At 41.4% G+C, this 12426-nt stretch overlaps 1 protein-coding gene across 1 annotated transcript in view; it reads left to right on the top strand.

Annotated features, from left to right (window-relative positions):
* LOC129258647 (cullin-5-like) overlaps window positions 1-6710 on the top strand; it is a 33241-nt gene extending 26531 nt beyond the window's left edge. Inside the window, exon 6 of the mRNA XM_064098807.1 lies at window positions 2489-6710. Coding sequence (XP_063954877.1) covers window positions 2489-2799 — 311 coding nt within the window. The 3' untranslated portion in view covers window positions 2800-6710. The remainder of the gene's footprint in view (window positions 1-2488) is intronic.
* Window positions 6711-12426: the final 5716 nt, after the last annotated feature.

Here is a 12426-nt window from a genome sequence, read left to right as displayed (position 1 = left end):
TCCTTCATAATTTCATATAGTATTCCTTGTGAACTATACCTTTTAAAAGTCCTTATGGTGTGACTTGACTTAATAACAAGTATACAATATTTCTTCACCATACAATTGACCACATATTTGCATTTCAATATTGGTAACCAACGTTTTATCATGGTAACTGACATTACATCTCGGTAACTGACATTACATTTTCCACTTGGTAACTGACATTACATATATTTAATGGTACCCTATGGCTTCATTGTTAATTGGTAATCTTTAATTTTGGTGTAGAAGGGAGGGGTGTTACCTAGAGAGGAAATCTACCAAGTTTCATATAATATATCCTCTTTTCCAGGAAATGAGAACAAAAAGTTCATGTTTTCGGTAACTGACATTACATACCATATCACATACTTCATCAATGTTTTTTTATCAGATGAATGAATTACTGGTGTTTCTTTCTGTGTGATTTTAAAAAGTGTTATAATAGCAAGCTAAATCACAGGCGAAAACATCATGATCAAACCTGTTCTTTAAAAATCTGTCAAAACAAAATATAGTATCAATATACTATTTTCAACACTAATTTGTATCCATACTTTGGCAGCCATTTTGAAATAAAAAATGGCTACCAGAGTCGGAAAAAAATTTTGTCTCAGAAACTTCAGGTCTTGTTTTATTAAAAAACATGAAGCATTTGACATGAATATCAACTTGATTTTTTTGCCTCTGTGTCCATCTGTGGTGAAAATGCCCATATAATAACATTTTACATGACAAAACAGAGAAAATTGCATTTGATATTTTTTTTCCATCAATTAGAAGCTAGTTTGTGCCCAACTTTGGGCTCTGATTTTATGAATGGAAAATATGTCCTACGTCAACCAACGCGCATGCGCATTGTGCTTCTTTTTCTCGGAGCTAGCTCCAGAGACGTCCAGGCCAGAGATGGAATAAAAATAAAAATAATGCCAGTATAATACTATTAATACTTCCATATGAACATGACATACTTTGCTGATATCGTCAATATTTTTAGTATGGCCATAAAATCTTATTAAATCGTAATTCTTTAACATCCAATAATAATTTATATGAATTTAGAGCTCGATCCGAGACATTCATATTTATTTCGATCGCATGCTTTTGTCTTGTGTCTAAAATATAAAAAAATGGATTATAATATCAGGATTAATTCTCGAACATCGTCATAACTCATATTCCACAATCTTTCCTCACAATCGTTATATCAGCATTGAATACCAATTCAAATGACCATCCAGAGAAAATTACGTATTTATTCCCATCAATTTGGAGCTCATTTTGGATCCAACTACGCAATCACAGGCAAGTTAGAGTGGCGCTGGCAAGCACGCCTGTCGTTTAGGGAGAGTGAGTGTAGGGGGCTTCGGGCGGGGCTGGTGTGTGCAAGTCTGGACTGCGAATGCTGACCGAAAATCGTTCGGATCGACTCTGCGAGATTCGTGTCTGTCTGATATATGGTTTCATTTTAATTATATATGTTGTCATCTGCAAATATCATTGTTGAAGATATTTTGGGAAGAATTCTGCATTGGTCCCCGGCTTTTTATGTGTTTTGTGATCATGGAAAGTACAAACGAACTTTGCTCTGTCATCTGCTTGTGCAACGCTCACCCGGCCAGCGCATACCGTCGGTGCATGCAATAATCGATATGACTCAGGCTTATTACTAAGTAATTGATAGGTGTACCAAAGTAACTAGAAAGCAAATAATTGATAACCAAGTCTACACAGCACATTGAATATAAATGTAAGTTGTAACAATTTCAAAATAGTTTATCCAAATTCCAAGCAAATTACCACCCAAGAGTCTGCATAAATGAAACAAAGGTGCTAAAGCATTCTGAAAGAAATTGTTATAGTTGCTGAGAAATTAGCAAAACATAGCATGAAATTCCAGCCCGGTGTTGGTTCTTTTTTCAAGCAGTAATGATGCACTGTAATATCTCCATTGGTAGTCTTCAGACTGATTGTTTTTAGCTTTAATAGATTTCATGATTTCACACATTTTCAGTCTATGTAACTCTGTGATCTGTGATGATATTAGGTGACAGTTAACCTTCTTTTAGTAGACTTTGGCCCATGATCTGAAGTCAGGTTTAACTTAGACCACGGTCTTACTCTGTGTTTAAATTATGGGGAGCCAAAAATTAAAAAAATCATATATTGTATATTTCCTATGTTTACTATTTTGTTTTATTTTGCTTTCATAATGAAGAAAAATACTTCAGTTATTATCCCCAGACAATTATGAACAATTTGAGTGTCAAATGAGTTAATGAATTTAATGTGTACTGTGAGGGATTTGTGCTCCAATTGGCTCTCCATAGTTAAACCACAACTTTAAACCAGGGTTTAATTTAAACCCGAGTTTAGAATACTGGCCTTTGTCATGAAACCTGTGTTTACTGCAACTCAATTAATTGATACCTATACCACCCCTTTTTTTAACTTTCTCTTGCAGTTAATCTATGCTTAAACAGTGAAGACAGATTACAGATCTACAAGGAGAATTTTGAGAAAGCTTACCTTGATGCAACAGAATCCTTCTACAAGGCACAGGCTCCAAATTACTTAGCGGAGAATGGTGTCCAGAACTACATGAGATATGTAAGTAGAAAGTACAGAAAGATCTTAAATTCTGCAGATGTCAACGGGTCATCAGCAGCACACCAGGGATCACAGGTGTTTCGGCCATTTGAGTGCTGTACACCTCCCCCTGGCTGGCCAGTGCTTCGCTGGAATACCCTGGACAGCACCCCCATTGACACCTAAGTGATCTGGATTGTCCAGAAAGCACTACGATGCCTTCTGAATAACCCAAGCCGAGCCCGTCTCGGCAGCCCCACACATTCTCCTCACCCACTTTTCCCCTTCCCTACCACTGAACCCCATTGCTCGGATCCATCTTCTTACAGAGACACCCGCTAACCCCCTGCACCCAACCTCGACGGTATGTACCTCCGCTCCCCATCCATTCTGCTCACACTCCTGCTTCAGACTAGCATACTTATCCATTTTCCTCTCCCTCGCCTCTTCTATCCTGGTCTCCCATGGCACCGTCAACTCGACTATCACAATCTTACGTGCCGACCTAGCCACTAGAACCATATCTGGCCGCAGGGCTGTGACTACCACCTCTTCCGGCATAGTCCTATTCCCCTCATCCACACGTACCTCCCAGTCGTCTGCAGCAGCTAACAACCCACCCATACCTTGTCTTTGCCTTGTCTTCCTACACCTTGTCCCCTTCTTGACAAACTCGATGCCCCTCACCCTCGGGGGTCCATTCTTCTTTCTCGCCTTTACCGCTGCCCTTGCCAAAGCTCCCATCTCCTTCAAGACCTGGTTATGCCTCCATGTATAGGCTTGCAATAACCCTCCACAAGCTGACAGGACATGCTCCAATGACCCTCTTGCCTTCCTGCAAACCTTGCAGCTATCGTCCTCCACACAACCCCACCTCTTCAAATTCACTGGCGTTGGCAGGACATCAAAGGTGGAACTGATCATGAAGCGCACGGCTCCAGACGACATCGTCCTGAGTTGATCCCAGGAGACCTTCTTCTGCTCCACCTCTTCCCAACGAGTCCATGCACCCTGCACACCCGGCTGTGCAGCTTTTGCCAACCGACATTCCTCCTCCTTCTCCTTGACTGCCTCAACCACCAAATCTCTCCTACCCTTCCTGCCTTGCTTGCTATACCATCTCATACCAGGACGATACCCTACCCCGCTCCTACCCACTTGGACAGCACCACTCATCTCCTTCCACTTGGCCATTGCCACGGCTTCATCCGCAGCCTCTTCTGCCTTCCACTTCCTCCCTAGGTGTACGAATCGGTGGCCTAGAATCCGCTATTGTCTGATCCTTCGACTCCCTCATCATCATGACCAACCTAACCTTCCCAGCCTTGTACTCTTCTACCACTGATGCCATAGGAAGCCTTAGCTTTCCAGATTTACAATAGAATGCCAAATCTGTCACCATCCGTGGAACACCTATAAACCACTTCCGGTAGAACAAGTTCATCTTCTGCTGCATCCTCTCAACTCTAGAAACTGCCACCTCATACACCTGCAGTTGCCACATGATCCGTGGCAGCAGCCCATATTGGCAGCACCACACCTTTGCATTCCGCGGGATGTCCTATCCACCTTCTTTAACCACTCTACCACTTTGTCATAGATCTGCATCCCTTGATGCCTGTCATTCAACTTGTCCTCATACCAACGTCCCAAACTCTTCACCCCTTTCTCAGAAACCTGAGGTATATCCTCGTTTCCAATACGAAACCTCTTCTCAACCACCTTGCCCTTCCTCAATGACACTGACCGACTCTTCTTAGCCTTGAACCTCATCCTAGTCCAACCTACCAGCTCCTCAAGTCTACGGAGGCCTTTGTCAACCTGGGACTCGTTACACGACACAATCGTCAGGTCATCCATAAATGCCCTGACAGAGGGAACAACAACCTCTCCAGCCAGCGTCACCCCCTCAATCTCTGAGGACACGCGGCGGGTCAACACCTCCATGCCCAGGACAAAAAGCAGCGGCGAGACTGGACATCCCATCGGGATACCAACCTCCAATGCCTGCCACTCTGTCGTGAAAGTCCGGGTTGTGAATCTCATCTTGAACTGACTGTAATAGCTCCGCACCTACTCCTGGATCACTTTTGGCACCCAGAAAAATTCCAGAGCAAAGCTAAGGTAGCTGTGCGGTACTGACCCATAAGCATTTGCCAAATCCAACCATATGACATCCACATCCTTCTTTTCCCGTTTGCACCTCTGGATTGACTCCCAGATCATCTGGACATGTTCCAAGCACCCAGGGAAACCGGGAACCCCAGCTTTCTGGACAGATGTGTCCACAAACTTGTTCTTCATGACAAAGTCTGTCAAACGCCTGGCCAACACGCTAAAGAGTATTTTACCATCCACATTCAAAAGCGAGATGGGTCTGAATTGACCAATACCCTTGGCATCCTTCTCCTTTGGGATGTAAACCCCTTCTGCCAAACACCAGCTGCCTGGGACAATCCGCTTCCGCCAGAGTACCCTAAGGATCTGCCAGAGTACTCTTCGGACACGAGGGCAATACTTGAACAACTTGTAGGACAAGCCATTCTGCCCAGCAGCACTACCAGCTCTAGCCTTCTTCACCACTCCATCAACCTCCCAAAGCCTCAACTCACCCAAGTCAAAACAGACCTCGGGCTCTTGAGGCCTAACCAGTCCTGGCAGCTCGACAAACGGCTCCTCTTGTCTCTCATCGCAATATGTCTCCCTCAAATGTCCCTCTAATTCCTCCTTGGGCACCTCCAAATTACCTGAGGCCCCTTCCCCAAACAGTCTCTTGGCAAACTTGTATGGATTCCTATAGAAATCCTTCCTCTGCTTCTCCCTCCTCTTTTGCTTCTTGCACAGGTTTTCAGCTCTTCTCACATCCGTGTACCTCTTCAAATCCTCATACAACTCCTTCAAGCTAGCTCTCTCTAACTCATCAGCCTGCCGCCATCTTCGTTGCAGACTGAGCCATCAAACGCTGCCTCCTTGTCTCTGGTTTACTATTGGTGTCCTCCCCCCGGCTTTCACCACTGTCCCCCACAGGTCTTATTCCGAACTCCTCAGCACACAATTCATAGCATAACCCCTCAAACATCCGCATCTTCTTCTCTACATCCCCCAACAACTCAACCTCTCAAACTCGTCCGAGTTTACTATCTAACAGTTTCCACTTGTCACTGGCAGCCACGCAATTGGCTCCTTCCGCTCCAACCCTGCATGTAAAGCACGCTGAGGGTCACTGGCACTGTGGTCTAAAACCTGACCAGGACCTCCCACTGTCTCACCCAGTTCAGCACTGGTGCAGTCGCGCTCTACTGCCATCACGCCACACCTCATTCTTCTCCTGTGAACCGCCACACCTCTTCTCCCTTTGAACAACTTCCCGCACCCTTCACACACACCTTCTTGTTTTCTGTTTGCAAGTCAAACTTTCCGCTCTTTTGTTGCTTGAAGAAAAAATATATATTGAAGAAAGTACAGGCGAATCTGCCCAAGTGGAAATCTTTTAAAACTATGTAGGAGCTGTATTTTATATTTTATTAGCTCTAAGTATACGCGGGTTCTTCCAACACAGAACAAGAACAGATGAAGAGGTAGATGTTGCTGGTTTGAAGGTATGTGCTCAACTGCCTTAGTTTGGCAGGGCATAATTTATTCTTCATTTCCTCTCTAGGCTTTCTTTGCACAAGGTACTAGATTTCAATACATACTGTATTCAAATTAACTTGGAGGATGACAATAACAGAAGTAACGCATCATCCTGAATAAGAACCAATCACACATAAGGAGTCTTACAACATAAATATTCATGATTCAGTCAACCAAGAGAGAGGAGGGGAGTAATTAACATAGCTGAGAGGACCAAGAGATAAAGGAATTTGATAACAAAAGGAATGATCAAGTGTGGGGTGCAAGGGATGAAGGATGGATGAGGATGACAAAGGAGATGGAGATAACAAGGATAAATGAGGATAAAAGGCAAGAATGCTGATGGAGACTGAAGAAAAGGGGAGAGTAAATTAGGGTTATTTTGGAGTAGAGCAATGTCCGGAAAATGAGAGAGGGGTTAAAGAACTCTGTGAACTCTGGCTTACAGTAATGAACTTGTAACCAAAACTGAAATGAACAAACAAAACTGCAATAAACTTGAATAATGTACAAACTAGTTCCCTACATAATATTCCTTTCTCCAAATAAAATGTCCTCATTTTAGGATCTCAAAACAAATTTTAAGTAAACATGGTCATGTATAAACTATAAAATAAAAGTACATAGAAAATGATTTTCAAATCTGTAAATCATTCATATGACAATATTCCATCAGAATCTTCAAGTCATGAAGGACACAAGAAATCATTTCATGATAAATTTAGATCCTATCAAGATAAAATTAAATTACATCCTCGTTCTATACCTGGACCTATTCAAACTAATAATTTTATTTATTTTCCTGTTTGTCTATTTCTCTCATAAACGTTTCATAAACCAAAAATACCACATTTTGACATGACAAACTTGTCCGTAATGGTACTCTTTTTTTTCACATTTCAGTAAAAAATAATCATGCAATCAATTTCTTCCTTTTCTAAGAATATTAAGATCCTGTCTCAGATATGAGCATACATGTATGATATATATTTCATCATTTTCATTGAATGTCATATTTTGAAAACATTACATAAAATAAGTGGGCAAATAAATTATTAAAGGTAAATGATTTTCATGATAAAACGGGATTCCAATATTAAATCAATTATAAATTTGTGTGGTTTTTTTTTTTTCAATTTTGTATTTTAACATTAAGGCAAAGTCCATGAGAATCTTATATAACATATACTCAAACATATGACTATTCTCCTTTAACAAGTTCCAATTTTATCAAAATAAACAAAGTTTTGTATGTGAATGAAACTCTGTTAAAATATATATGAATATAATTTGAAATATTGCAATCACATATTTGTTCACATGTGGTCAAATGAAAATTAAATATCACTTCGTGGGGTTTGGTACTCTAGCATACTATACACATGATTGAGTCTTTTCTCTTTTCCGTAAATCTTTGTGGGCTTTAAATGCATTTGTCTATTTGGAATGACATCTTTCATATCAATACAAATATAATTTCTTATAACTCTACTTCGAACTTGATCAACACATTTTTTCCTCACTAGGTCTTGTAGAGTAGTCATATAATATAATCATAGACCTAAATACTACTGATCTCTGTATCAAGTATAGAGTCATTCTTCACCTTTTGTAAGACAAAGAAATACATTATTAACAATAATTGATCAATTTGGTAGATCAGTTTGTAGTATTGACCAAAGGCATCTCTGTATTAATGCATACGCATATCGGTGAGCTACACCATTTTGTAATATATGTATTTACATTTAAATTATTCAAAACAATTTCAAATCTCTTTGTCAAAATTTGTCAAAATTGAAAATATGTATTTATTTATTTATTTATTTTATTTTTTTGAATTTCGGCATCGATGTATTATTAATTCACACAAAAGTAACGTTATAAAAATATACATATCAATATTGAATGTTAAATCTCAATAAACATGTAATGTATCACAAACATATGTATAATAGTGTCCATATCACTCATGAAGACGTCGACTATCAGTTCATATCACTTGGCTGCAGGTAAGTGTCCATATTGAGTTTATGAAGATCAGTTTTTAAATCATTTCTATTTCACTTCTCCTGCTTCCAATTTCAATTTTTGTCTCGAAAGGTCCATGTCGCTAGATTTTCTTCATCGAATATCATCTGCTATAAATAAGTTCATAATTTCTCTGTGTATAAATGGCCAATAACAAGTGGATTTGGCCCTTTGAAGTGTTCTTCGGGTACCAAAATGTCCGGCAGCTGGATCACCATGTAGTTGGTTGAGAACCGTTGGGACCATGGAGTGCGGTACTACTGCTTGGAATGTAGCTTCACCAAGATTATTTTGTATCCGACGATAGAGGATGCCATTGACGATGGTCAGGCTCATACCGGGAGTTTCTCTGCGTATTTCTCTGGTTGTGGGTTGGTAACCATCAGTCAAATATCTAACAACTGCCTGTATATCTTTGTCTTGTTGTTGATGTAGGCGTAACTCATTATCTTGTCCTGAAAGACTGAAGTTTTGGGGGGTGTAGGTAGATTCAGCTTCAGTTGGTACTTTAGGTGGTGCAGGCATAGGTTTGTCAATGGTCCGGCTTTCTTTACTCATGGCTTGACGAGAGGCTGAACGAGTCTGTACCATATAACATGTATGCTCTGCTTGGTTGGTAACTTCAGTTGGTCTTGGGCTGTCTTCTAGTACATCTACCAGGTTAACGCTCTGCTCGGAGGATGATGGTTGTCGGGATAAGGCATCTGCATGGCTATTTCGACGGCCTTTCCGGTGTTTGATTTGGAAAGTGTGTGCACTGAGTTCGACTATCCATCTGGCTCGACGACCTGAAACATCGTCTTGAATTGGTACTCTGTTGTAGCCAAGGATTGGTTGGTGATCTGTGAAGATAGTGAACTCTTGTCCTCGCAGATAGTGTCGAAAAGGGCGGATGGATGCAACAATAGCCCATAACTCTCTGTCGTAAGTTGACCATTTATGTTGGGTGTTATTAAGCATTTGACTGAAGTAGGCGACTACTCGTTCTTTTCCATTCTGAACCTGGGAGAGTATGGCACCTATGGCAGTGAGAGAGGCGTCTGTGGATAGAATGAAGTCGGTTGAGAAATCTGGGTATGCCAGTAGAGGCGGATTGGTGAGAGCTCTTCTCAGTGTATCGAAGGAGTCTTCACATTCTTCTGTCCAGGTGAACTTTGTTCCATTGTGGGTGAGCTTGGTCAGTGGAGAGATGATCTTTGAGAAATCTTTGATGAATCGCCGATAGAAGGAGGCTAGTCCAAGGAAGGATCTGACATTGGTAGGGTTCTTTGGTCTTGGCCAAGATGCTACTTTGTTGATGTTGTTGGGGTCAGGAAGTACACCATTAGCATTGATGACGTAACCCAGGTATCTAACTTCCTTACAAAAGAACTGACACTTAGATGGCTTGAGTTTAAGTCCGGCTTCTCTGAAGCGTTGGAGTACTTCATGGAGATTGAGTAAGTGTTCGTCAAATGTCTTTCCCAGTACAATGCAATCATCTAAGTAGATTAAGCAAGTAGACCAGTGGAGACCGTGGAGTACTGCTTCCATCAGGTGTTGGAACGTCATTGGGGCATTGACTAGACCGAAGGGCATAACATTGAAATGATACAGACGTGTACATGTTGTGAATGCTGTCTTTTCCTTATCATCAGGATTGAGTGGAATCTGCCAGTAACCACTAGATGAGTCCATGACAGAGAAGTAGGTTGAGGATGATAGTGCATCAATGGAATCATCTTGCCTTGGGATTGGGTGTGAGTCTTTTACAGTCACTGCGTTTAAGGCACGATAATCTACACAGAATCTGAACGTATTGTCTTTCTTCTTAACCATTACTATGGGGCTTGCCCAGGGGCTATGACTTTCTTCAATTATTCCTCTGCGCAGTAGATCATCCACTTGTGACTGGATTTCCAATCGCATGGCTGGTGAGGTCCGGTATGCTCGTTTCTGGATTGGTACCTCGGTCGTTGTGTTGATGTGATGGTAGGATGAGTCAGTCTGGCCAATATCATCAGATGACGAACTGAAAACATCATCATATTTGGAGAGTAGTTGCTCTGCTTTCTCTTTTTGACTTGGAGTCAAATCTGAAGTAGGGAGCATAGATGCAACTTTAAGTGATGATTTGGGTTTTTGTGTGCTTGCAACAAGACTATCTACCATCTCGTACTCTTCTTGAATTTCACCCGTCATAGAGTAAAACTAGCCAAGATTGGTGTCGGCTGGTATCTCGACAGCATCTTGTGATGGGTTGATGAGTCGAATGAGGATGAGACCGTCCTGAGGTCTAGAGAGACTTCTAGCACTTGCAACTTGTAGATGTGATTGAAATTCAGGTTCAAAGATACCATCATAGTTGGTGGGGATGACATCGGCTTGTGTCGATACTAATCTTCCGTTTACATGTGTCTCGCATGAAGGAGGGATGACTGCTTTTCCCACTAGACACACGTTACACTTCAACGGGGTTTGGTATTGGTGCTTGTTCACAAGAGGTATATTCACTCCTGGCAAGCTGAAGGTTGTCGTGGAGATTGAGGCGTCATACTTCCAAAAGAAGTCCCATCCAATCATGACCTGGTGTGAAATGTTTCTGGCGACAACAAAGGTGTGCTGTCTGGTGGTGTTCCCTAGATGTAAGGATGCCTCAACAGTACCCAGAATGTCTAAGGGGTTTTTCGTTACTGAAGTAGCTGTCATGGCTGACTTGGTGAGAGGACTCCTATGATGTTTGGGGATAGATTCCCAAAAGTCACTGTTAATGAGCGAAGTGTAGGAACCACAGTCTAGGTAAGCTAATACATAGGTATTTTCTATGATGATTGGGATGTAGGGTGGTATTTGCTCACTTGATGGATCATGGCTTCTGTTGGTTTGGGCCGTTGACGTAGCAGCTGATGACTGGCCCTCATCATCAACTAGTAGAAGTTTTCTGGCCTTGAGTCTGCAAATTGGACATGATGACTAGGGCAAATATTCTCTTGGGATTGTCTGTCATCTCTTCTTGGGGAGTATCGGCGGTTGTCATATCTGTCGCTTGCATTGCCATACCCTTGAGAATATCTACTTGGAAAATGTTCATTGGTTTGGCGTTGATGTTGGTAGGGGCACTTGTTCACTGCAACCATCCTGCCTGTGGGGAATCTAGGTAGGACTATGGTATGCCAATGCTGTACACAGCACACACTTTAAAAAATCATTAAAATGTCACTTTTGTGACCAAAATTACTAATTTCCATACAGTTGCAATTTATTTTTCATTAGTAACCAGGGAATAATTTTTGTATTCACCAGAGCGCTCAGAAACTTAAATTTTGGGCATATTTTTGTGTACGCCCTCTATTGGTGGAAAGTAATATGGTAAGAAAATTTTCATTTTTTAATCTCTATTTTTAATTAAGAAAAAATAATTTAAAGAATCAAATTTATTTAAGAGCCAAGTTATATGATGAATAGCTGTAATGGAAACAGACAGTGTAAAAAAATCAAGCATTTGTCCCAAAGAAAAAGAGAAAATAAGCCAAACATTGCTACCCTTATTTTGCAACACATGGAGATGTAACTGAGAACAAGGTTATATCATAACCTTGTTCATTGAATGAGTGGGTAGGGGTGGGTATGAGGACTTGGGGATCTGCGGCGATCTTCTGGTCGTGGACTTGGCGATCGAGATCGTTGATCCTGTCTGTGCTGACGGGAATATCTAGCTTGGGGACTAGATGGAGGATGTTGGTGATTCTTTCAGGAGTCATCCTTTGATGTAAACCTTGGCATAGGGCTTGGTGATCTATACCGGCTCATACTCTGTCTATCGAATGGCCTGTGTGTGTAGTGTTGGGAGTATCTTAAGCGATGGTTTGGTGAGGCAGGGTGGTTGTCTCTGGGACTGGAAAATCTCTGAGTGTGTTTAGTCTGCTCATCACTTGGCTTGCTGTGATGTTGTGAAAAGTTCAGTTCCTCAAATTTTCTTTCCAGTTCGTCTAATCGCTTTAGGACTTGGAGATAGACGATATCTTGCCTAGGCGTTACTTCTGTTGATGCTATGGTGGCATTTGTTGTTGGAGAAAGTTGCTCGCTTGCTCTTTCTACTCTAAGGGCAATGTTCAGTGCATCAGATAGTGTGGTTCCACCCATCTCGTGAATCTTGACTTGTAGCTTTGG

Source organism: Lytechinus pictus, chromosome 4 (assembly GCF_037042905.1).
Source record: "Lytechinus pictus isolate F3 Inbred chromosome 4, Lp3.0, whole genome shotgun sequence".
Classification (NCBI taxonomy): domain Eukaryota; kingdom Metazoa; phylum Echinodermata; class Echinoidea; order Temnopleuroida; family Toxopneustidae; genus Lytechinus; species Lytechinus pictus.
The sequence above is the reverse complement of the archived record's forward strand: the minus strand, read 5'-3'. Positions and strand labels throughout refer to the sequence as shown.